At 37.8% G+C, this 24,873-nt stretch overlaps 3 protein-coding genes across 9 annotated transcripts; 1 reads left to right on the top strand and 2 right to left on the bottom strand.

Annotated features, from left to right (window-relative positions):
* Nucleotides 1-2,537: 2,537 nt before the first annotated feature.
* LOC127376940 (CMRF35-like molecule 6) lies at nt 2,538-8,629 on the bottom strand. 3 transcript variants are annotated; one of them, XM_051424424.1, is made up of 8 exons: nt 8,499-8,629; nt 6,879-7,223; nt 6,179-6,262; nt 5,613-5,696; nt 5,475-5,515; nt 3,782-5,358; nt 3,515-3,542; nt 2,538-2,708 (listed from the first exon to the last, which is right to left on the bottom strand). In XM_051424424.1, exons 1-6 carry the CDS (start codon nt 8,536-8,538, stop codon nt 5,260-5,262), a joined length of 693 nt encoding a protein of 230 aa, XP_051280384.1. In that variant the 5' UTR covers nt 8,539-8,629; the 3' UTR covers nt 2,538-2,708; nt 3,515-3,542; nt 3,782-5,259. The 3 variants fall into 3 exon arrangements, with proteins under 3 accessions (XP_051280384.1, XP_051280383.1, XP_051280385.1); XM_051424423.1 differs by having other exon boundaries at nt 6,879-7,226; XM_051424425.1 differs by lacking the exon at nt 5,475-5,515 and having other exon boundaries at nt 6,879-7,226.
* A 978-nt stretch (nt 8,630-9,607) lies between these two features.
* LOC127376931 (uncharacterized) lies at nt 9,608-18,010 on the bottom strand. Of its 2 annotated transcripts, none has more exons than XM_051424386.1 (11): nt 17,869-18,010; nt 17,175-17,216; nt 16,841-16,884; nt 16,038-16,145; nt 15,879-15,916; nt 13,795-15,603; nt 12,868-13,191; nt 10,329-10,643; nt 10,097-10,195; nt 9,968-10,002; nt 9,608-9,880 (listed from the first exon to the last, which is right to left on the bottom strand). In XM_051424386.1, exons 6-11 carry the CDS (start codon nt 13,838-13,840, stop codon nt 9,770-9,772), a joined length of 930 nt encoding a protein of 309 aa, XP_051280346.1. In that variant the 5' UTR covers nt 13,841-15,603; nt 15,879-15,916; nt 16,038-16,145; nt 16,841-16,884; nt 17,175-17,216; nt 17,869-18,010; the 3' UTR covers nt 9,608-9,769. The 2 variants fall into 2 exon arrangements, with proteins under 2 accessions (XP_051280346.1, XP_051280345.1); XM_051424385.1 differs by having other exon boundaries at nt 16,841-16,909; nt 17,869-18,007.
* A 957-nt stretch (nt 18,011-18,967) lies between these two features.
* On the top strand, nt 18,968-24,514 carry LOC127376943 (uncharacterized). 4 transcript variants are annotated; one of them, XM_051424429.1, is made up of 5 exons: nt 18,968-19,118; nt 20,123-20,452; nt 21,016-21,072; nt 21,275-21,408; nt 23,161-24,514. In XM_051424429.1, exons 1-5 carry the CDS (start codon nt 19,079-19,081, stop codon nt 23,266-23,268), a joined length of 669 nt encoding a protein of 222 aa, XP_051280389.1. In that variant the 5' UTR covers nt 18,968-19,078; the 3' UTR covers nt 23,269-24,514. The 4 variants fall into 4 exon arrangements, with proteins under 4 accessions (XP_051280389.1, XP_051280390.1, XP_051280391.1 ...); XM_051424430.1 differs by having other exon boundaries at nt 21,016-21,054; XM_051424431.1 differs by having other exon boundaries at nt 20,123-20,167.
* The last annotated feature ends 359 nt before the right edge of the window (nt 24,515-24,873 follow it).

Below are 24,873 nucleotides of genomic sequence, written 5' to 3' on the forward strand. Positions count from 1 at the left end.
AGAACTATCTTACACCAGTAGAACATTATATTTAAATGAATGAACTACACAGCTACTTGAGTAATGAGTGTTTTGAGTTTCTCTTTATTTCTGTGAGTGAATGTATGTATGTATATTATTATTATGTAATTTAGTGTTTAACATGGTATATTTTTGTTATTCTTTTTGTAGAAAACCCACACTCATCACTGTAAGCTCCAACTGTTATGCCTGTGTGTTGCTGATAAGGAAAGGAAAGAAAACTGAAAGCATATCAACTTCTCTAAGCCTTTAATTACCCCACATACTCTGAATTGTGGCCTCAAGTGGTGTTCTAGCCTACTCACTGGCATCAACCTGGTGATAAACCTTAAACTAGTGCCCAGTCTGATTTAGTAGTTACCAGTATTAACTTAGGTATGTAAATAATTTTATGTCCATCTTGTGCAGGTAAATACAGGTATTATGCCATTATCAATGTCCAGATGGATCATATTTATGATTCTACAGACTTACAACAACCAATCTGGACCAAAATACTTCTTTATTTGTCACTTTAGCATTAACAGGCAATGCCTTTGAATATTGACTTAGATTATGTAGCTACTTCATTTTGTCCTCTGCCATTCTTGCCAGGTTCTCCTCAGGAACATAGTTCTTCTGATCATTTAATAGCCACATTTTGAGTTGACCATTGTAATGCTGTGCAACAAACCATAATAATAAACACGACAAATAAAAAAGCACTATTATACGGAAGCCGAGAACAGCCATGGATTTTTATTTTTTTATGCACTGTTATCTCGTGATAACGAATTATTACTTTGTTATCTCGAGATAACAAAGTTTGTTTTCTCGAGATAACAAATTAATTATTTTGTTATCGCGACATAACAAAGATCGTTTTCTTGTGATAACGAATTAATTAATAATGTGTTCGTCTTGACTTCAAACTTATGCGCTGCCACGAACGGCTTCCGTAGCCACTGGCTGTAGTTGTAGCCTACCAGTAAGTTACACTTTACGTTAGTTTGTTTACTTGACTGGGGTTGTTTAGGGGCTACCGGTTAGCAGATGAGAGGCTGACTAAGTCCTATCTATCCGGCTGCTTCACGAGATAAGATAATTTTCAGTTTCAATATGAGTAGTAAATACTGTCATTATCTTCTTCATGACAGCTTATGAAAATAACAGGGTGTTCCAATATTCCCTGACAACTAGATAGCACTCATGTTCATACAGGCAGGATATCGTGCAACTTATTTATTTATTGACTATATTATGGTATTGATTACACATATAAAGATTATTACTGATTACATGTTTAAAATATACCACAGCACACCAACACATACTGTATAGCAGTGGTTCCCAACCTGGGGGTCGAGAGGCCTTCTTGATCTTAAAGGGTGTAAGAAAATAGAAAAAATAAATGCAGTAGGCCTATATATGATGGAAACCAAACAAAATGATTTATAAATGTAGATTTTTATTTAAGATATAAACCTTGAAGACCTGAACACAAGTTTTATTCACAGAGCCTTCACTCTCTGATAAACAGCCTCGCTCTGCTTTAGAAAAGTCTGCAGTTAAAACAACCAAAGCTGATAGAACAATAAGAAGAAAACACTATTAAGTCTGTATGATTGTTCAAAAATAAAAAAGACATAGAACAGACAGAGAATTGTATAAAAAATGATCAGAAAAACTCATCTCAGATGCTGTATAGTTACAAACTTTGATGAGATGAGACATAGTTTGGAGATGGAAAGTTGTGTAATGTGACCAAGGCTTAAGAAACTTTAGGATTTCAGGCTCAGGTAGTCTCTAATTGATGAATTTAAATTACAATTTATAGAATAAATAATTATTATAATAGTAATATAATGGATACATTAATACTCAAATAATTGCCTACTTTAAAACAAACGTGCTAATGAAGGCCAGACCTGAGCCATATCTCCATGTGAAATTATGAAAATTCATCCTGTAAACATTTCCTGCTACTTTCTATAAAAGGCCTTCAGTTAATTCTTTTATTATTATTATTGTTCTTTTGCAGAAATCTTATTTGTGCATTTCATTCTTATTATGACAGAAACTGGTCATTTCACTTCCTGTCATTTAAAAGCAGCAAACACTAAAAAATCAATAAGCAAGTTTAAATGTATTGTCTGCAGTGAAATCATACATTGGAGATAAACAATATATCTTGGTGGAGATTAGAAATGACAGAACGTTTATATAACTGGAAAGTTCCAGTGATACAGATACAGAAGAGGTTTCATTGTTGGATTTGAAGGCACAAAACACAATCACAAAGAGCTTTATTTGACACAAAGCCACAGTTTAGAACAAATTCCATTCAAGCAAACACCCGAATAAGGAAATCTTCATAGTACGACCAATGCTGACACCTGTTCCCAGGACTTGTACCCCCACACCTGACAGACCAGCGGTAACCCCGGTGTCCGCTGCCAGACCGACTTTAGCTTGTGCTTCCAAAACGCCCAATTCAGCATGAGCATAACCCAGTCCTGCAGTAGCGTACATTCCTGTTTTTGGAAAACGCTTTCCAGGTTTATTCTCAAATCCATCTTCAAACGAACCCGATCCCGAATAAGCACCAGCAGCAAAGGCTTTACCAGGCCGGTCAAAGTTATCGATCATCTTCAACAGTGCTTCGTCCCTAACACACACCTCTTTACCCACATTTTCAAGTGCTTCGGCTGAAAACAAAGAGAGAACACATTTTAATTTGCCTCGGAGATTTCATCTATATTTTGAAAATCTAAACAAATTAGAAATATATACTATTAAAGATTTTTATTTTGAGAAAAAGCTTGTTAAATATTCAAGAATTTCATGTCAAAAGTCATAAAGCATCAGACTTTGAACCAGTTCCACACAAATATCAGTACACAGAAGAACGTTTTGAGCTAACAATGTCAGAAGTTATCAAGCCTGATTGTTTCAATGCCAAAAACCCCTCTTAATATTGAGGTAGTGATGTGTCAGACAATATTTTCTTATTGCTGAAACATATATTAAAATACAACTTAAGATGTCCCTTAGTCTCATAACTAAAATTTCTTCAAAACATCAACTCTTCAGTGCCAAAATCCAATCAAAACCAATATCCAGCTGGAGTGAAAATTAAGAAAGTAATAAACTTACCCTCGTCGTCTGGGTTTGGAAGAAAGAAAAGGGAAACATTGTTATTTGCTAATATAGACAAGTTATTTTGTTTTCTTTTTAATATCCACAAAAGTCAGATGAAACATAAATTCCCAATTAAACAGTGATAAACTTTTTGTACTAGCAAATTGTACACATGAACATACACTAGATACACAGGTTTATATATGTATAAGTTTGGGCATTTTGTTTTCCTCCTGTGAGATCTGTCCGCTCTTTAAGGTTTATTAAAAGGCAATCTGTCTCCTCAGTAGTCCTCACTATATTATATTAATTAGAGGACACTATACACTGCTGCACAAAGGATATTATTCTTACTATGATGATGTTTGCCCACCTGACATCTTCAGGACAAGTAGTTTATTCTGAAAGACAAACAGGAAATGTCAGCAGTGGATTAATTTCTCAGTGGAAACTGCTTCGAGTGGAATAAAATTAACTGTGGTAATATAAATATCCTGTATAGGTCCATAGCAAGTTATTATATTATACATTGTTCATCAATGATCAGTCAGCATAATCATGTTATTAGAGTCTTGTCAGTTAAGGAATATTAAAATATGAAAGATACACTTTTGTTTGCACTATAAATGATTTCACTTACCTGAATCAGGTTGCTTGGGTTATAGATGGCAAACGTCGGATGCACTCAGCTTAACTGTTGTAAGTACAGCCCACTGTGGTCCATATATACCAGACTGAAAACAAAACTAAAAGTATGAAATAGCTCAGAACAGTGGCACAGGAAAGGGGATGTTATGGACACATTTCCTCCGAGGTCACAAAAACAAAGTATAGAGAAAGTTACTAAAGTAAAGAAAGAAAGCAAATAGTCACTATAGGACTCCTCAACACATCATGTATGGTCTATATTTAACCAGAATCAGAATTAGGTTTATTGCCAAGTAAGTTTTTACATCTACAGTAAAATATATAAAATAATAGTTTTTAAACCATACAGTGAAAATACAAAGAAATACAGTTGCTCTACTTTTGTGTTAGTGGTGAGATTAACACAATACTGGAGACAAGGCTACGTTCACACTGCAAGCCTTAACACTCAGTTCTCTTTTATTACTCAGATCTGATGTTTTTGTTTTATTTACCTGGTCAAATTTTCTTTTTATAGATATTTTGGGGCTTTTTTATGCTTTTATTTTGCTGTATTTCTACTTTTACTTGATGAAAACATTGTGGTGGAGAGGAATCAGCAGCAGACACAAGTTCTTCTGTAGAACAGACCTTTTATTATGAGTCACAAAAGCCGAGTTAGGGCGTTTTCACACATACCTCATTTGGTCCGTACTTTCGGACTTTTCAGTTTGGTCTGAACCAAAATTGTAGGTGAGAAAGGTGCCACGGACAACGGTCCTGATCACAAGACCAAAATTTGGTCCGAACTAAAGAGGTGGTCTCGGTCCGGATCAAACTGAACCATGGTTCGGTTCGTTTACAGTATGAAAACACTTTTTGGATGGTTCGGACTTTCGGACCAATTACAGGAAGTTAGGCATACGTACCATAGAAGAAGAAGAAAAAAACCGGAAGAAAACCCCGCCAGAACAAGCAAAAATGAGTCGTGGAAGTACGTGGGGAGAGGAGGAGATTATATGTTTATGTTGATAGTAATACCATAAAGGGAGACGATCTTGATCTGATTCTTGATCTTAAAGGGTGTAAGAAAATAGAAAAAATAAATGCAGTAGGCCTATATATGATGGAAACCAAACAAAATGATTTATAAATGTAGATTTTTATTTAAGATATAAACCTTGAAGACCTGAACAAAAGTTTTATTCACAGAACCTTCACTCTCTGATAAACAGCCTCGTCCTCCTTTAGAAAAGTCTGCAGTTAAAACAACCAAAGAGCTGATAGAACAATAAGAAGAAAACACTATTAAGTCTATGATTGTTAAAAAAGAAAAAAGACATAAAACAGACAGAGAATTGTATAAAAAATGATCAGGAAAACTCATCTCAGATGCTGTATAGTACTTCTTCTACCAGTGAAAACATTGAAGTAAAAGATGAAATAATTTTGAAAGCTAGGAACAGTTGTTTTCATAGAGAAAGTGAAGGGTCAGAGGTTACAGTAGTGTCTGTCCTCATCGCCGCTGATTTCGTCTACAGACAGGGAGGTGTAGTCTTCACATTTGGCACACTTCTCATAGGTGGGAAACTGAAAGAAAAGTACCTTTACTGAGGGGACACAGAGTACACGTACAAATACAATCGACAGTCCAACATTCAGGACCTGGAGGATCCAGACTCAACTAGTGAGGTAAAGAAAGTCACCTCCAGGTTTCTGTCATCGGACTGCCCCCTGGTGCTCAAACCTGTGCAGCACAAAGTACAAAACCAGTGATTTGATTCCCCTTTTTAATGAAATAAACAGTCACAGACAGAACAGATGAGAGGTGGAGGGCAACTCACTCGTCTTTCCTTTGTAGAGGAGCAACACGACAACAGCGAACAGCACGGCCGCAGTGACACATACTACGAGAGGCAGGGTGCGACCTGAGCGAGAGGAGAACATCGCATTGAACTGTGGACGTAACAATAATAAACGTCTCCTATAAAAAACACATTTATACAAACTAATTTCGGTTATTATTTCTACAGAAGCCCAGTATGGACAAAACCAAACACTGGCTCTAGATAAGGTGCTGTACTTTTCCCCCCCAAGTTTACGAAGTTAGTTGCAAAGTGCAGCTTCACTGCTAGATGCCATTAATCCTACAGACTGGCCCTTTAAACCCAGAGACCAAGAGAGAGTGTAAACGTAACCAGAACAACGTTTCATCATATGGTAGCTGCTACAAGAACATATGTGCTGGTACAAATAATAATAACAGACATCATTTCCAGGAAAAGGTTTCAAAAAAAGAAATCTTGTTGAAATATGAGTCTCTGTGTATCTAATGCATGCATTGTGTTTTCATATGTTAGTATTTGGTTTGTTGAGGATGAGCTGACAGACAGTTTCAGTAGGTTTGAACCTTTAACGCTGTGGGCTGTAGCTGCAGCTGTCGTTTCCTCCGTCTGCTGCTGTTCAGGATGGTTCAGGGCCTCAGTCTTTGGAGCTGTGGATAAACAACAACATATTGCAAATGACAATGACAATCCCATGCACACATGGATGCTCATACAGTGGGTCATATTTGATTTAAGAGTAAAAAAGTGCAGTTAATCTAAATATATCAGGATATTTAAAACATAAGCAGCTGTGACCTTCAGTCACAAAAAAAAAGACAAAACAAGGAAATGAAACAAGACACCACACAGTTTGATATACAAGCCACCTGTGGATACTCAGTTTTATTTATATATTTTGCTTAAACTAAGACAGATATTGTGACATGACTGACAATTACTGTGGGAATGAGCACTTTGGTATCACAAATTGAATTTTCACACAAAACAAAACAATTAAAATGATTAATATTAAAATGATAATGTAAATCTTTGAGGGGATTTGTACCAAACAAACATGTTTTCTTACATCTGGAGAACAATATTTAAAGACCAGGACGTCTCTGCAGCACTACAGTACTTCATTATAATGCTGTTCTGTCTCATTTTACCTTCATCAACCAACTGCAGCTCTTGTGATTTGCACATTGCACTTGGCCATACTGCAATTTGGATAATATTTTGATTAATTGTGCAGCCCTAAAAACTGCCTCAGGAGAAACTCACCATCTGTAACTCTGATGTCAAACTCCCAGTGTGCATCAGGAAAGAAACGTCTTTCCAAACCACACCTGTACCGTCCGGCGTCAGACTTGGTCAGCTGTGCGATGCTCACATACAGAACCGTAGAAGACACTGGAAAAGTTCCCTCTTTATACAGAATGCTGTATCTGCCGCTCTGAGCGCTGTCGCCTGCCGTTTCAACCAGAATGTTTTCCTTATCACACTCGTCCTTACAGAGGAACTTTCTTCTTCCAAACACACTGAAGTGGCAGGCGACTATGATGCTTTCTCCTTCAGTGCGAGTGAGCGTTTCTGCATCGACCAGCCCGCTGTTCCCATCACACAATGCTGCTGAGAAGAAGGAAAACAGCTAATACGAACGATCAGGACGTTATGGATTGCAGAGTTACTTTAAAAGAGACGGCAGGTTAATGACAGTTAATCCATCACAAACAGACAAACAGAGATGAGACAGAGGCAGCCATTAGTGAGTTTAATGTGTAACTAAACCCCCAAATTCTGCTCGCCCCCTCCTAGCTTACACATTTTGAAATAAAATGCAGCAGAGGACGACACAGGAGAATCCTGTAGGCTTCAAATTTCTATATCATACTTAATGATGTCACAAATTATGCTCATAGGCCCCGCCTCTTAAAAAATCTGGTTTTCAGTGAGCTCAGAGAAACTTTCCACTCTCAGCAGATGAATGTGAAAACATCCTTCTAGAGTCAAACTCTTCACAGTGAAGACCAAACATCCAACAGGGTTCCCACACTTTTTTAGAAAATCATTTTCCAGGACATTTTCCAGGACATTTTCCAGGCATTCTTCTCACAAACAGTCTTATAATTCACCGGTAGGCATCGTAGGGGGTCAGCGTTTATGAGGCACTCAGACGATATTCCTCTAGTTCAAATCAAGTAGAATTTATTTTAAACCACAACAACAAATGTGATCTTTAATAGGCTGTCTGCATGTAGATATTACCGTCTACAGGATGTCCATTCGCGTCTGGTATTACTGGTTTTACATGTGCGATCTGAGTGAGGGGCTAAAATACAATTAAAAGATTTCCAGGACAACATTGATTATTTCCAAGATATTTGGTCATTTTAATCAATTTCCAGGTGTTTCCATGACTGGAGAACTGGTCTCTCAATGTCCAGGTATTCCAGGATACGTGGGAACCCTGATCCAACCGTGCTATATAAAGTTATTATTATTGTTATTATTAGTTGTGCTTTCGAGCTGCGGAGGAGGGACAGGAACACAAAGAGGGACTTTCCTAGTACCTTTGGTATAAATTAACTTTAACTGTCAACTTTGGAACTGTGAATTTTACTGGCTGGTATAAACAGCATGAATGACTACAGCAGGAAAACCTGTTGCATTGTTAATATGAGCACCTGACTACTGTTTTAATACAGACCTGCAAAAATGTGAACCTATCCTTTAATTAATGTTCCTACTGTAACACATCACGATGAACAATAAGTCATTTTTTGACAGATTACATTAAACCGTGGAGACAATGCAGCAGCGACGTGTTATATAAGATAAACATCCACAATCAACACTTTCAACATTTGTACAGTACGGAGAAACAAACTCAAACTTCCTCACCTGATAAGAAGCAGAAGAACAGAACATGGTTGATATTCATTCTGAATTTAATCCTGATGAAGAACAATCTGCCTCTATCCCGTCAATCCTTCCAGCCTCCGTCTGTCTGATCAATCAGGAAGCTGCTCGATGTGATTCCTTGTGGTTTAAACACTTCGTTCATACACCTACAGGATGACGACAATGGGATGGTTGCTGCCCTGTTTAGTTCTATTTATTATTATTATTGCCTTTATCTTATATTATTGTTAGATATTTTATTCCATTTGATTTGTTTGTGTTTGTTTTAATCCTTCCTCAACCACTTAAAGTAAGTTGAAGTTTGTTTTGAAAAGTATAATAAAGGTTTTTGTGTTATTGTATAATATATTATATATATATATTTTATTTTTAGTGGACAAAGATAAGTTTAGTGGATACCTTGTGTTTGTTTGGAAGCTTTGGTGTATTAAATTATGATCTGTACAGGCTGTTACGACAAACTCGATCGGCGCCGTGATCTAAAAAGAAATCAAACAGATATCAGGTGTGTCTGTCACAGGACTCACTTCCTTATTGTGGTGCTCCAACAGAGAGATGTGGACAGGATGGAGAAGCTTTATTTATACACCAAAACTATGAGAACTGGGCCTGCTCTGAGCAAACTGCTAAAAGTGACATTTATTGTAAAGTGAAAGTCATTTATATACTTTTATTCATACTCACAAAGAGTTCCTATAACTTAGCATTCTGCTTATAACAGATACTTTATTACTACATCATCCCAGCAACCTGCAGTGTAACTACCCTCTGCAACCGCTCATTGACACCCTGAGTGGGGGCTACGCCTCGGCCAAACTTTGCTCTTTTGTTCGTTTCAGACCAACCTCCTGTGCTTCAGGATCACCGCCTGCCTCCCGCTTCCCCTCTCACTTCTGCTGCACTCCACCAATAAAGCTTCATCCTGCACGTCTCAATGAATCAGGTGCAAATAGTTGATCTTACTCAATACGATTCACTTTGCAGAATCTGAATATCAAACTTAGAAATACTATCTAGACCCTGTTGTGTGTGTGTTTTTAGCCCATATTAGTTTAAATTATGATCAATCTGTGTCATGACACAAAATATACACCATAAAAGACTTTATTGAAACTTAGATGTATGTAAGAAAATATACACTATAAAAAGCATTAAATCTTTTGCGTCTGGTTGCGTCACTTCAGTTGTTTGTGTGTGTTCAGATTTGACTGAAGAATGAAAACATGCTGATATCTGAATACTGTAATCGATTACTCCTCCAGTGAACTGTACACGTTGTGATCACTGCTGCACGGATCAAGTTCTTGGTAGACTGGTTCTTCATGTGTGGACACTGCACAACAGTCGTCATAGATGGAAATCTGAAAAACAAACAGTGTTTTTACCGAAAAGTGACGGGCAATGATACTTGAAATGCAGTGGTAGCCGTGGTAACAGCTCAGAGTCACCTCCATGTTTCTCTCAGTTCCCCTGGTGTTCACATCTGTGCAACATAAAGCACAAAAGAGGTGTTTTCCTTGTTTGTAGTTCTGTTTGTGAGGATTTTAAGCACAGATAAAGGCAGAAAGGCAACTCACAGTCAACATTTGTTGTCTTCCATTTGTGGACGAGTAGTAAACAAACGACCAACAGCACGATAACCACAATCGAATAAACAACCGGACGCAACCTGACACCTAGTTGAGAGACGTGAGAGATTATAATAACTGAACAAACAATGACAGATCACAACTGGAGAGGGATTCATTTTCTCAGGTTGCTTTTACTCTGAACCTCCAAAGACACGCAGGAACATTTTCATCAGCTCACCTCCTGTCACTGTGATCTCAAACTTCTGGCATTCATTTACACCCAGTCTTCCCACGCCGCACTGGTACCGCCCTGAGTCAGACTTGGTCAGCTGTGTGATGGTCACTTTAAACATATTGCTCCCGTATATGATGATGTATTTGTCACTCATAGCTTCCACGTTATTGGTGTCAATGAGAAAAGTGTTACATTCCTCCGTACAGAAGAACTTCCTGTTTAGCTGCTGTGAAAACAAGTGGCACGTGATTGTGATGTTTCCTCCCTCGGTCGCGCTGTGGACTCTGGGCTCGCCCAAGATAGCTCTATCACATATTTCTGGTAGGAAAGATGAAGAGTGAAAACTAAATTATTGACTGATTAATCAGTAATGGAAGTATATGAGAGTAACAAGGAAGGAAGATGTGAATTTTGTTATAATAATTCATTTAAAGTTCAACTGTTTTTCACTTGCTTTAATGTTCATGGTTTCCATTTTGTGAACACTTTGATTTTCAGTGTTTTAAAACGTCTTTATTAACATCATAACTGAGCCGCCACTACACTGAGGAATCTCTGAAATATTTTTAAAAATTAATTAAATTAACATATAAACCTATTAAAATACTACAATTCCAATTAAAATACTTAAACTATGAGAACTTAAATTTAATTTAAAACAAGTTTATCCTTTGATTATCAGCCAGCTACACAGTCATATTCATGCACGTAGCGTGCGCATACACCTGTGATTAGTTATGTGTTAAAATGTGACGATGAGACAGTGAGCAGAGAGATAATTAATGGTTCAAAAACACTGCAATCGTGGCTCCAAACAGGAACTTTATGATATAAAACAATTAGAAATATATATTATATATGGTCTGTGATCTAACGCCATGTAGGTGGATTCGGCTATGCTCTGCTGCTGACCAGCGGCGTGCACGGGGGGGCAATTGTTGAAAATCGCGTGCTAAAGTGCCCTCTTGGTTGGCAAAATACACTAAATTACCCTCTTGGGTGAAAAAAACACTCAACTGCCCTCTTCTAAGTTCTATTATTAGGTAGAGATGCCTATTGCATGTTTAAGGAGGAGCTACCTCACTACGTCTTGTGGGAATAGCTAGTAAAGTTAAAAGTTGGTTTATACCTCAAACACTTGAGACTTGACTTACACTTGTGTTTAAAGACTTGAGACTTGATTCATCCCTGCCACCTGCAGCAATGGAGCAGCACTTATTCTCATGCTTCATCATAGTTTGTTTCTTTTGAGTTGTCAGATAAATAGTTTAAATGTGTATTGTTCCCTGTGTGATTTTATCACAGAGCCCTCTTGGGTGAAGAAAATACATTAAACTTATTAGGACCAAGAAATACTATGACACATTACTGTTGCAATGACTTTTATGTTGGGCCCTTTGTTGATCTATATTGAGCCAGAACTATATATATCTCACAGAAGCAGTTTGGATTATCTGGTGCTAATATGGTGTTAAAATGCACTAGAATACAGGAAATGGAATCTACTTAATTGAAAATGTTCTGGGGGAAGACCCCCAGACCCCCTAGGGATTTATTTCCTTCGTACATCCAGTCTAACTTTGAAATGCACACAGTTCTCGTGGATGCTGATCCTAACAGCAAACTAACCTGAATAGTCTGTCTAGTTAGTCTGTTTTAAGGCTATATAATGTGCCATTTGTATAACATATAAAATGTGTCTAAAGTGCCCTCTACAGTGGCGAGGACGCACTATATGTGCCCTTTTTTTCTTTCTGCCCCTGCCCTTCAAAAAGCCTGTGCATGCCACTGCTGCTGACGTAGAAAAACCAGCAGCCCTCTGCAGCTCTTTGGAAACAGGAAGTTTTTTCTCTTGCTGCTAAAAAAGCAAAAGGGTAAAAGGGCGACTGTGTTGGTTCCTCTCCGCGGCAGAAATTAGTCACTTATATTAGTCACCGCAGTGTGTTGTTGAAAATAAACTTCCATGGAAGTATATGATTAGCTCCTCAGCAGCTGTACTGAGGTCAGTTACTTAAAGGTCCAGTGTGTCACATTATGGAGGCTCTATTGGCAGAAAGGGAATATAATATTCATGTGTTTGTTAACTTAGAATGAGAAGTTTTTATCTAAAGAGGGAGGCAGCCGTATTGAACCACCATCTTTCTACAGAAGCCCAGAGTTTTTTGCGACCACCGTAGTTTCTCATACACACTTTACAGCCGTTTCTCACTCACAGGTCATCAAACACATTGACCAACGCTGTTCAGCCACCACCAAATGCAACTTAAACCTACACACTGGTCCTTTAAGAACTTAATTTAAGAACACATCATAAATTATAAAGTTATAATCTGTTTTTCTGTAGCCTATAATCTCAAATCTTCAAAAATATTTGATGGTTGAATAACAGACAACCACAAAATGTTAACCATTAACAAGCCTTATAATTTAATATCAAAATTCAAATGGCAATGTCTGTGTTGATCACCAGTTTTAGAATATACACGTCGCTGTATAAAATGTTGGGATTGTATGCCATGTTCACAATCAATCATCAACTTACCTTTAACTTTAATCTCGAACCTGTACGGACCGAGTGATGACCCACTCACACCGACCGTGTACAACCCCGCGTCAGACTGGGTCAGCCCCAAGATGACCACCACCACTTTATTCTCAGCCCTGTCGTATCTAATGGTGTATCTGCCACTCACAGCTCTGTTCCCGCTTGTTTCCACGACGACGTCTTCCTTTTTGCAGTCATTCCTACACAGGTACATCCTGCTTCCTGTCGGGGCCTGAAAGGCGAATGAATTTCTGAAATCTTCGCCTTTCATTTTTTTAAAAAGTTGGGATTGATCGAGTCCAGCGCCTCCGTCAAATAGTGCTGCTCAAATAAAGAACAAGAACAGTTCAGACGCTGATAGATTTCAGACTTAGTGAAGGCAGTGGTGGTTTCAGGTTGAACTATCAGGATTCTAGCAGGTTTATTAGCAGTATTATATCCAGGAATGCACGGTGTGGATTATTCTTCGGCAGCAAAAACTGCATAATTGCATTTTTGTATTTTAAAAAGAAGTTGAAAGCCTGCAGAGTATGAACTCTTGAGGGTAAGAAATGATAAGATGTATCTCTGTTCTAACCAAATCTAACTGACATCACAACAGCAAACAACAAACAACATCTCTGACTCTGCAAATGTTCATTTATTTAAGTTAATTAAAACACACACTTTTACAAAATATAAAGCCTATCAATCGTTTCTCATAAGAAGTCCAAATAAATTATCATTAATATCAACCAATAATTCATAATTCATAATAATATAATCAGCCGATAATTTATCTGACCTGAAAATTATCGTGCATTATATATTTTTGACTATCACTGTCAGACCACTGCCCAACCCTGATACAGCAACCACCAACACCAACACACCAACCACCAAAAGAAGTGTGTTCTGCAGCATTAAAGAAAAAGCCAGTCTGACCTGATGAGAAGCAGAAGAACAGGAAATGATGGATGTTCATTTTCATTTGAAAACAAATAAAAAATCATTAAACTCCAGGAGAACTGACCGACTTTCTCCGTCTGTCTGAAGTTTAAAGTTCCTCAATAAACAACTTTCAAACATGCTCCCTCCACTCTCGCTCCCCCTCATTCTTAGAACTGAACTCTTACTCAACATCTCGATTTCGTAAGCATTTTAAAAAAAACCCTCTGTGGCTTCCTCTTAACAGTTATTATTATTGTAAATAGTGACACACCTTACATGTAGTTGTACATGTACCTGGACAAACACTAATATCTCAGTTCTTTAAATGATCCTTTCCCCTGACATCCTCAAACTTCTCTCCCAGACTGATATCCCATTCATACATTCAACATCCTGTTTCAGAAACACATCAGATAAAAAAAAAAACGGTGATACTAAAAGTTAACCAACACATATTTTAGCTCTAGCACCATCTCTGTTCTCCGTCTGAGCCACACTTTTCACCCTGTATTTTTAACGTAAAGGAAACGTAGAACGAAGAAGGGAAACAGGAAGTGGTTGATCTTTTTTGGGTACAGGGGGCAATTCTGCAAAAAAATAAAAAAGAACTGTGTGTTTCCTCTTGTCAGCAGCAAATTGTGACTTTTTATATTTAAAGAAACTGAAGTGTGTTTGGCACCAGTTGCCGTCAGTCTCAATCCCGTAGTGAGTGACTGGTTTTTACTCAGTGGACTGGCACCCCGGTTGACCTTCATGGTTCCCAGGTGACTTTGGTGATCCTGTGACGTTTCCTCTGCGCAGCAGCATGAGGTTGGGATTTGTGATTTCGAGTGAAATGTTAAATAAATGAATGATAATGATTTGGTATACACACGTCCCTCCTCAGGATGAACTGGAGTATTGCACTTTGGTGATTGTTTGACTTTTCATCAAGCGCTCTCCTCACTAGGTCACAATGTAAGTTTGTGTCAAATACCACAGGGACCCTGAGAGCTCACTGACACTTCATAAAATACATGCAAACAATCTTCAACAATTTGACAATGTGAGCTCTCAGGGCCACCGTACAATCAGGGGATTTTGGTGGCACAAGAGGAGCACCAACTTATGTCCCAATTCCCAATGTATGCAATTCCAACAGTGTTTATTGACCATACGCATGTGGTATATTATTATACCACATGCAAAAGAACAGCATGGGAGTAGTAGAAACTGTCTGCAAAAGGGAGACTTGTTGATACCCATAAAATCCATTTTCATTCAGATATGTTGACTTCAGAGGTCAGGGAATCCCTTTCAAATGCCTTGAACATTTTTTTCCATCGCCAATATTTCGCCCAATTTTGCAACGTTATCTCGACATGCTAGCATGATGATGTTGGTACCTTGGTTCAAGTATTTCGAATGTATCCCCCTACGGCCTCTGCTTTTGAAATCTGCCGCCTTCAGCTTGTCAACTGTGGCGATATGAAGCTCTAGGAAACTAACGACCAACAGTTTTTTCTATTTTCTGATATTTTTAACAGAAAAAAGATAAATCGAGAAAATAATGAGATTTTACTCTGCTTATATTTGTAAAGGAACTTAGTCCCACTCGTTATCGTTCAGCGTAAAGTAAATCAGATGAAGGAAGAACCAAACACACTTCTGAGCTTTATATAAAAAAGTGTCCATTCAGCAACTATACACATCCTGTGGGAGTGTAGAGTAGATCTGGTCCTGATCCCTGCTGGCAAAGTCGAGACTCTGGTAGGTGGAGTCTTCACATCGGGAGAGGGGACCCAAGTTTTCATAGGTGGCAAACTAATGAAAAAACAAAACCTTTATCAATATGACAATATACATACAAAACAGATGATAAGGGATAAAGGGTGTAGCCTGTCTGATACAGAATTTCTGTGCCGATACGATATTAATATTTAAGGTTTTAAGATATCTGACCACACATTTTTTTTCTTTTTATAACACATAACAGAAACAAGCACTTTTAAAGAGGATCCAATAAATGTATTGGTTTTTTTCATGAATTGTGAGCAAGGTGAGATATTTTACAGTTGGAAAAATAAAAATAAACTCACCTCCATGTTTCTGCTGTCTGTTTCCTCATTGTTCAAACCTGAGGAACAGAGACGACAACCAAAGTCAGACTAAAGTCAAGAAAGAAATTCAACACTAATAATAATTAATAATTTGGTTGTGTGTATTATAATGGAGTGCAGATAAGGTTGAGAAGTCACCATCTGTTTCCTTCTTGGACCTCCATTTGTAAAGCATCTGTAGGAGAAAAACAGCCAACTGTGCAACACAAACCAGTGTCACACATATGACGACAACCAGCGAGTAATCTGAGCGAGAGACATAAGAGCAACACAAGAGTGGGGAAGAAGAGAGAGAGAAGTTGTGTTAAAGGGTTAAAAAGACCTATGCAATGCAGAGAAGTCTGAATAATGCTTTGTAGATTGTCCATTTAACATCATGACATCCTCTGAATGTCAAATTAAATGCAAACTTTTGTCTTTTTAAAACAGAAATATTTTTTTAAATGAATGTGTATATCAGAATATATCAGAATAAATAGAGGGAGACGTGTAGAGAAGGCTGTGTGTTATTTGAGGTTTGACATTAAAGTTACCTCTTTAATCTCATGAGGAGATTAAAGAGGTACTTGAGTGTCCGGGTGAATATCTTCTGTGTCGCCAAGTTAAAAAATATGCATAAATAAAGAGTTTATCTGTGATTTACTGATAAATAAATAAATAGAGTTTTTTTAGGGGGCTCTATTGGCAGAAATGAAATATAATATTCATAGTGTTTTCATTATGTTACTGGTGACGATCACATTTTTAAGCGGGTATACAGTAAATCCCCCTGCCCAGAGGCGTGTATACGCTCTATCAGTGTATACCCAACACCACCTCTGCTGCTAGCTGATGAAGGACAGCTGGTATCTTAGCCACACTAATGTTACTGATGTTAGCTTCGGTCATTTGGCCCGACTCATTGGTAGCTTAGGCCTGCATCCTCTGCGCTGTATCTGTACCTGTAGCTGTTGTTTCCTCAGTCGACTGCTGCTCATGCTGCTTTCTGGTTGTAGGAAAAGTGGTAAAAGCTGTGAGAAGTGCAGTGAAAATGATGATTTGTTATTTAATGGAAGACAAACAAATTGTATCAACTGTAACTATAGTGACTGTGTTTGGCTCAGTTTGTGTGAAAGCAGAACTATTGCCTCGACATCATCGTGCTGTAATCTCACTAGTTGACACCACAAATACCAGTCTGTTAAACGAATCATCATATTTCATTAATGTACAACTGAGAGGACCCTCGGTAGTAGCGAGACGTGCTACAGCTAACTAACATAAAGTGTGCAATACCTGCAACGATACTTCCTGTGACCTCGCCGAGCGGCAGCTGAGCTGTAAAGAAAAGGAAGTGTAATGGAAATAATGATAATATGCCTTTTTCTGAAGAACTGTGGCAATATTTCACCGTAGTGTAGTAACAACCTTTAAAGGTCCAGTGTGAAACATTGAGGAGAATCTATCGGCTGCAATGCTTTATAACATGCATGTCCTTTAAAAAACCTCCTCCCTTTTTCCTGCTGAAACTCACCTTTAGAAACTCAATATCAATATCTGCCGATAGACCCACACTGGACCTTTAAATGTGGGGTTTGTGATTCTGGATTTCAGTAGAGATTTGCTTGCAGAGATGCTGAGACATAGCGTATTAGCATGCTGACGTTATAGCACCACTGTGCCAGGTACAGCCTCACAGAGTAAGTGCCAAGAGGGCAAAGTAGAATAGAAATGTTTTCTTTTTTTTAACGTTATATAGACATTATATCACAATTTTAGACAACCTCACAACATTGGTAACGAGTCCTACATCCTAAGAAACAGCTTTCTCTCACTAAGACTGCAAATAAAAATGGCTTTGTAGACACAATCAACACTTCAAACTTGGCAATTAAATTAAAATCATTTGAAAACTGTTGACACCAGAACAAAATGAAATAACCAAGCCAGTGTGTGCTGCAGCATTGACGTCGAGGTAATCAGTCCTCACCTGGTAAGAAGCAGAAGAACAGAACATGGTGGATATTCATTCTGAATTAGATCCTGAGGACGACTGCCTCTGTCGTTTCTCTCTCTCTCTCTCTTTCGGTGTCCGTCTGTGTGATGAATTAAGAAGTAGAATAAAGAAGAAGTTGAAGTTTCTCAGTTTAATAAGTGATGCAACTTCAACTTATTCCCTTTTCTCTTTTTGTGTATCTGTGGTTTTAGTTCCCCCTATTACACAATAATGATGATGAGGTTGGATGTCTAATATCAGTTTTACATTTACAGAGTGGCAGTAAAAACTTGAAAATATACACAGTAGGCTTATATCTTAGCATCTCATTCATTTATGTGAAGATAACTGAATGAAACTGTTATTTTTAAAGTTTTTATTATTATTTAAGATCTAAACTTCAAAGACCTGAACAGAAGCTATATTCACAGAGCCTTCAGTCTCTACTAAACAACCAAAGAGCTAATAGAACAATGAGAAGAAAGCAATGAGTTTGTCAAAAAAGGAAGTAAAATATCAAGAAAACTAATCTCTGCTGCAGTATTCACACATAAATAGTCCTTGTCTCCCTTTGTCTTTGTCAGTTTGTCTTGTTCAGTTGGTAGAAAGAGTATCGTCAAGTGTTCAGGTTATTTCATGTTTCAGTTGAAGTTTGTGTTGATTTGTTGATCCTCCTTGAGAGCGCCTTTTGTTTGAATTATATTTTGGATAAATAAATATCATTTTTGCTACATCTTTGTCTGTCTGTCCCAGAGTCGTGCATTTGAGTCCACTCATATTGTGTCAGAGGTTGTGACAATGTCCTGTAAAACCAAAACCGTGAGCTAAAAGAGGCTAAAAGCTCAGCGTGGCCGCGGATTTGATTGATAATGATTTGCAACTTCATATTGCAGCCTTTCAAATAAGTATGAATGTACAAAACAAAACAAGCAGGTTTCATAAAGCATTGACGAGGTCTGTGGTAACCTTTGACGTGGGTCACTCAAAAGTGGAGAACTTGAACGTGTGAACAGAGAGAGAGCGTTAATGTTCCCACACTCAGCTGTATCATTAATAGTTGTGACATTCGAGGACTGTTTGTGCAACAGGTCAGAGAAAGAAGAACAAAGTAGAAAGGCACTGGATGTCAGATGCCAGAGTGAGGGAGGATAGACACAGTTCTCCTGCAGTTTAAGGATTTCTCTCCATCTGTATCACATTCAGAATGAATATCCATCATGTTCTCTTTTTCTGCTTTTTATCAGGTGAGGACTGATTACTCTGATTACTATTTAGTGATGCAGCACACACAGTTTCTTCTCTTTATTCGTGCATACATGTATACATACATTAGAATTGTTTTATTGTTATTATTATTATTATTGTCATTATTATTATAATTATTAATATCATGACTTTTATGTTCACATTTATGTATCCAACTGTTAATAAATTGCAGTTTCTGCTCTCAATCCACATACATTTTAGGTTTGGAACTAACAGCAACTAACATACAGGATGTATTTATTGTTTAATTTTGTACAATTACATTAAAATACATAATACTGATTTATTAGTTACATTATAAGGCTTTTAAGTTAAACAACAGAGGTGGCTCAAAGCCAAATAATTCTGCTACAGCTACTTCTTCTTTCCCACAGCTACAGTGCAGTAGTTATCCCGTAGAGCATACATCCTATTTTGTATCTGTTTTCCAACTGCCTTCTTAAACCAGAAGACAACAAATGTTGAAGATGACTAATTTTCACTTCTGCACACAAAAAAGAGACAACATTATTATTTTAAGTTACATAACAAAGGTAGTGTAGGGATTTAGTATAAACATTACTCATCTTGAAACTTTTGTTAAACTATGATTGAAGTATTGACTGATGGCCGAGCCTGGCCTATCTACATTTTACCGCTATCAGTGTATGTTATCTTATATAGCTATAGCAATATCATTTTTCTTCTTCTGGTATGTAATGCAAAAGTTTGTACTTCCGAGTTGGGGGAAGTGCTGCTGTGTGAGTTCATGACTGTCATGCTGCATCATAAATATAAACAGTAAAATACGTTTCTGAAACTATTCTAAGAGAGAAATAGTCAACACAGTAACAGAATCTGGATCCATATCTGATCAGCACTGTTTGACAGTTTGATCTGAGTTTGGTGCGTTGAGCTGGACGGACTCACTGAGAATGAGCTGTCAATCACAAGGTCTACAATGCAAGAAGTGTCACTATTCATCCATCGTTCATCTTTTCAGGTTCACTGTGTGATGAAGACGATGGTTCTCCAAGGCACATTCGAGGTACTGAGGGAGAAAGTATCAGCGTCGGATTCTCCTTTCCGTTAGTGGAAATCGGCAGGAAGTTCTTATGTAGGGCAGAATGCAAAGAGGAGGATGTTCTCGTTGAAACGCGTGGGTTTGAAAAGCAGAAAGGCAGGTACGGCCTCAAATATGAGAGAAACTCACAGCTGTTGTATGTGAGCATCGCACAGCTGAGGAAGTCTGACGCGGGATGGTACAGGTGTGGAGTGAGAAGACCTTTACTTCCAGATTCATATGAAGAATTTGAAGTCAGCATTACAGACTGTGAGTTTCTCCTGGAAGTCATGAAGCTGTTTCTGCATGTCTGTGGACGATTTCACTGACAGCTGATGTTTTAAAGAGGAAGATATATAGTCTGCTTTTACTTACTGTGTACTATAAATTCTCAAATAAGATAAGATATACCTTTATTAATCCCCCATAGGAGAAATATTGAACCCGACCTTAACCCGTACCTGAACTGTAGAGAACTTTATCTGAAACTGGCTTATAAACAGACCTTTATTGCTAATTTTTTCTGTGTTATCATTGTATTTTAACACTTCTTCTGTTAACATATATTCAATTTCCAAACCACTAATTTCCTCATTACAACATCTGAAAATTGTGGCAACACACACTGCGCGACTATGTGTACTACAATGAACACTGAGGACTTGTTGAGCTGCTGCAGAAGTATTCTTTATGTTTATTATTGAGTTTAGTTATTCTTCAGAAAGAGAGAGAGAGAGAGAGAGAGAGAGAGAGAGAGAAGCACAGGCAACACCTGTGTTATAGTAACTTGATTTGTCTCTTATGTTTTCATTTTGTGTTTTTGTCGTTCACAGTTCCGATCACTACCCCTGAAACCAGCAAGGAGTCTGCAAGTACAGTCAGCAGTTACCGTGTTTGTCTCCTTAATCCTTAATAAAATTCAAATACAACAACGTTATTGTCCAAAATGTCTGTTTCAACTAATATTATCATGACAGAAGCACGTAGAGGATTTTATATAATGTTTGCAGGATGCTAGACATCTTTTTATTAAACAATCCATCTATGTCTCACAAGAATGAGTCAGTTCTTTGATGTCCTTTATTTGATCAGGTTCGAGTCCTCCTGTCCTCCTGGTGTTGGGTGTGTGTGTACCTGTGGTAGTGGTGGCTGTGCTGTTGGCTGTTGTTCTGCTGTTCCTCCACAAAAAGAAGACGAGGGGAATCTTGGAGTGCACCAAGACTGAGGTGACTTTCTTCAACTCATCTGTCTTGCTTTACTCTCGCTGTCTGCTGTTAAGATGGCTGCTGCTGCACTGGGGGAAGAAAGAAAACAAAGCAGTCAAGTGTATTTGCAGTTTTCAAAACATGTTCTGTGAATCTCACCCAACAGCCCTGACAACCAACTAATGATAGAGCAAGTGATAAATAAATACAAGTGTAACATTTAGGAGGATCTATTGTCAGAAATGGAATATAATATTCATAAGTATGTTTTTTATTAGTGTATAATTACCTCAAAACAACAATGGTTGTGTATTCATTACCAGAATGGGCCAATTTGATCTTATTGTTATTGCCATGTTGAACTGCTATGTTTCTACAGTAGCACAGAATGGACAAACCAAACACCGGATCTAGATTGAGCCTTTTTGGTTTTGCACTTTTCGAAGCTACTGTAGTTTCTCCTTTGCATTTTGGAAGGGGAGGGTGAGGTGTGGGCAATGCAATCTACCACTACACTGCTAGATGCCACTAATTCTTACACACTGGTCCTTTTAAAATTTGCAATTGTATGTATTTAGTTCTATAAACTTAAAACAAAAAAGAAAAAAAAACTGTACTGAGAATCTTTTTATAAAATTAATAAATTTATAAAACTCTGACTGCAATGTAATTGAGAATTATAACTATAGATATCTCTCTGTCTCTCTCTGTCTCTGTCTGTCTGTCTGTCTGTCTGTCTGTCTGTCTGTCTGTCTCTCTCTCTCTCTCTCTCTCTCTCTCTCTCTCTCTCTCTCTCTCTCTCTCTCTCTCAGTGTGGTTGTGGTTGCTGTTGTAGCTTTCGAGGTTAAAGGTTTACCACAACGTTTATTTTGATCTGTGTTTATGTTAAAGTGTGCTTATTGATCAGTTTACTTCAACATAATGACCTAGTATCACAAAGTCATTATTTTTAGCTGTTATGTCAGTATTTTGAGAAAGTTTCTCATTATAATAACTTACAGATTCTTTTTTTCCATCACATTGGCAGAAATGGGCATCACAAATTAACTTTCTGTACATAAAACCAATCAATATTTTTATATTAATGCTGGTTCTCTGTAATGTAATATCACCAGACTCTGCGGCTCCTCTCAACTTTTCAGAGCTTTCAGTTTTTTGTTTCAGTTTTTCAACCTGCAACCTCACCTCGACCACTCGTCATCCGTTTCCACTAGCAACAGCAGGCAGCTGTTTCCTGAAAAAAAAAAAAAAAAACCCCAACTCGCTGTACATTTCTTCCTCTGCACCGCACAGACACAGTTAGACTAGATTAGCTAGACTACTCGTGAACGCACTGGACAGTTTAGCAACCAAATATTTGGCTAAAAGGAAAGTTAATATTGGACTTATATTCACAAGGGGGATAAATCAAGTTGCTCTGTTCCTGCTAGATGTGTAAATGGGCCAATGAAGTTGCCATAACAACTTTCTTCTGCTAAAACAAAAAAAATCCAATATTACAGCTTAAAATAGCAGCTGTGGAAACTTCACAGAGAACAGCAGCTATAGTGACAATTTTCACAGTGCAAAGAAATATCTAAATGTCTACAGAAAGCTCTCAAACCACATCAGCATAGTCAATACGTCTTATGTATATTTTCACCAAAATACAGCTAAATACACAGCTTCTGTTTCCACCTTTGTGCAAACTTTGTCGCCAATAAACACATTTCCATGCAAGCTGCTGCTGTTTCCGGTGTGCCTCCTTGGTAATGTTACTGATTTTGTTTTCAGAACTTTCCTCCGGTCTCCACATGTGAAGACACCTACCAGAGCCTCGATCTAACCAGCAGGGATAAGGACCAAATCTACTCTACGCTCACACAGACGCAACACAAATGACACAGCAACAGTTGTCTGGTGAATGCACACCAAAGCCATTTTTACCATTTCTTGACTATGCCGATGCCGTGTATCAAAATGCATCCAGAACTAAACTTCTACCCCTCAATGCGGCGTACAGTAATCTCTGTAGGTTTTCTCTTGAATGTTCCTCATTGTATAATTTCTAACTCACTTAAATGGCGCCCATGCAATATAAAGAGACATATTCATTGGCTGCAACTCATCTTTAAATGTCAACTAACCTACAGTTTTCGGTATTATTTATTGGGACATTCTACACCAGTGGTTGCCAACCTGGGGGTCGGGACCCCAACTAGGTTCGCAAGGGCTTCTTAAATGTAATGGGTGTAGGAAAAATATAAAGATACATACACAGTAGGTTTATATCTCAGTGATTCTAAGATTTCTAAGATTTAGATAAACAGCCTAGTCTGCATTAGTAAAGTACAGTTAAAATAACCAAAGTCCGAATAGAATTTGTCAGGCAGGACACCGATTAAGTATGAATGATTGTTAGATAATAAAAAAGTAGACGATACTCAGAGAATTGTATTAAAAAAGGTCCCAAAATTATCAGGAAAGCTAATCTCTGATCAATATTCACAGGAAATAATCTGCTCAGAATTCATCCAAATCACTCGTTTAACACAAACTTCCTGTCATTATTGCTCACTCTTTATCGCTTTGCATCAAATATAATATGAAATATCCATAAAATATGCTGCTTAGTCAGGGGTCGTCAGTGTACTGATAGAAAAGGGATCCCTTAAGGAAAAAGGTTGGGAACCATTGATCTACATCATACAGCTCTCCATTCATACAGTCGGGAAAGCAATGGGAAAGACAGAATTTATGTTCATGGCTCTTTCAGATCTTCAAACATATGACCCTTGACATCCTTTCACATGTTTAAAATTGGTTTGTCTTCTTATCTGCAGATAAATTAGAGTTCAGATGATGCAATACCTGTATATGATACACAAGGCCTTTGGAGCTCATTATTGTTAGCAGCTTTGATCAGTTACCATGTTTTCAACCAAATAATATGTTTCTTAAGTTCTGAAAAAACAGAATTTCTATAAATTGTATTTCGTGTCAGAAAACACTTTGATATCCATTTCTTTCGAACTGAGTGACAAAACCACTTTTAAAAAAAGCAACATTTGTAGTTCCCGTTTCTCATTTCAGAGTAGGAAATGAATTGGACGGAGGTTCACAGATGAATAAAAACTTCAATATCTGGTTCTGCGGCATTGATTTGCATTATTTGGCAAGAAGTGTGACGCTCATTTGGTAGACTTACATAAACAGGAACTTAGCCATGGTACCTCAAACCACAAGCATCTGTCGTTTCGAGGAGGAAGTCTTCAGGCTGCGAGTTTCAGTTTGGACGGAGAGATAGAGGGCTGAACAGTAATAAAGATCTGTTTAAACACTGTCTGCTGTTTACCTCACGATCCTGACAACAAGATATAAAGATTTTGTTTTTCATTCTCACCTAAAATAACGAAACCCCCCTTTGTATTTATTAAATGTTGTTTTAGGTGCCAACCTCGGCTACAACAATTAAAATGTTGGAAGAATGTTGAAGAGAGATGCAGC

Source organism: Dicentrarchus labrax, unplaced genomic scaffold (assembly GCF_905237075.1).
Source record: "Dicentrarchus labrax unplaced genomic scaffold, dlabrax2021, whole genome shotgun sequence".
Classification (NCBI taxonomy): domain Eukaryota; kingdom Metazoa; phylum Chordata; class Actinopteri; family Moronidae; genus Dicentrarchus; species Dicentrarchus labrax.

Excerpts from the sequence above, each read along its gene's own strand:
- LOC127376940 (XM_051424423.1), bottom strand. The coding sequence starts at position 8,538 with ATGAATATCAACCATGTTCTGTTCTTCTGCTTCTTATCAG. Across the intron at positions 7,227-8,498 it reads GTTCTTCTGCTTCTTATCAG|CAGCATTGTGTGATGGGAAC; the intron begins GTGAGGAAGTTT and ends CCTTCTTCTCAG. Across the intron at positions 5,359-5,474 it reads CCGATGACAGAAACCTGGAG|TTTCCCACCTATGAGAAGTG; the intron begins GTGACTTTCTTT and ends CTTTTCTTTCAG.
- LOC127376943 (XM_051424429.1), top strand. The coding sequence starts at position 19,079 with ATGAATATCCATCATGTTCTCTTTTTCTGCTTTTTATCAG. Across the intron at positions 19,119-20,122 it reads CTTTTTCTGCTTTTTATCAG|GTTCACTGTGTGATGAAGAC; the intron begins GTGAGGACTGAT and ends TCATCTTTTCAG. Across the intron at positions 21,409-23,160 it reads TGGAGTGCACCAAGACTGAG|AACTTTCCTCCGGTCTCCAC; the intron begins GTGACTTTCTTC and ends TTTTGTTTTCAG.
- LOC127376931 (XM_051424386.1), bottom strand. The coding sequence starts at position 13,840 with ATGAAAATGAACATCCATCATTTCCTGTTCTTCTGCTTCTCATCAG. Across the intron at positions 13,192-13,794 it reads GTTCTTCTGCTTCTCATCAG|CACTATTTGACGGAGGCGCT; the intron begins GTCAGACTGGCT and ends TTATTTGAGCAG. Across the intron at positions 10,644-12,867 it reads GTTCGAGATTAAAGTTAAAG|AAATATGTGATAGAGCTATC; the intron begins GTAAGTTGATGA and ends CTTTCCTACCAG.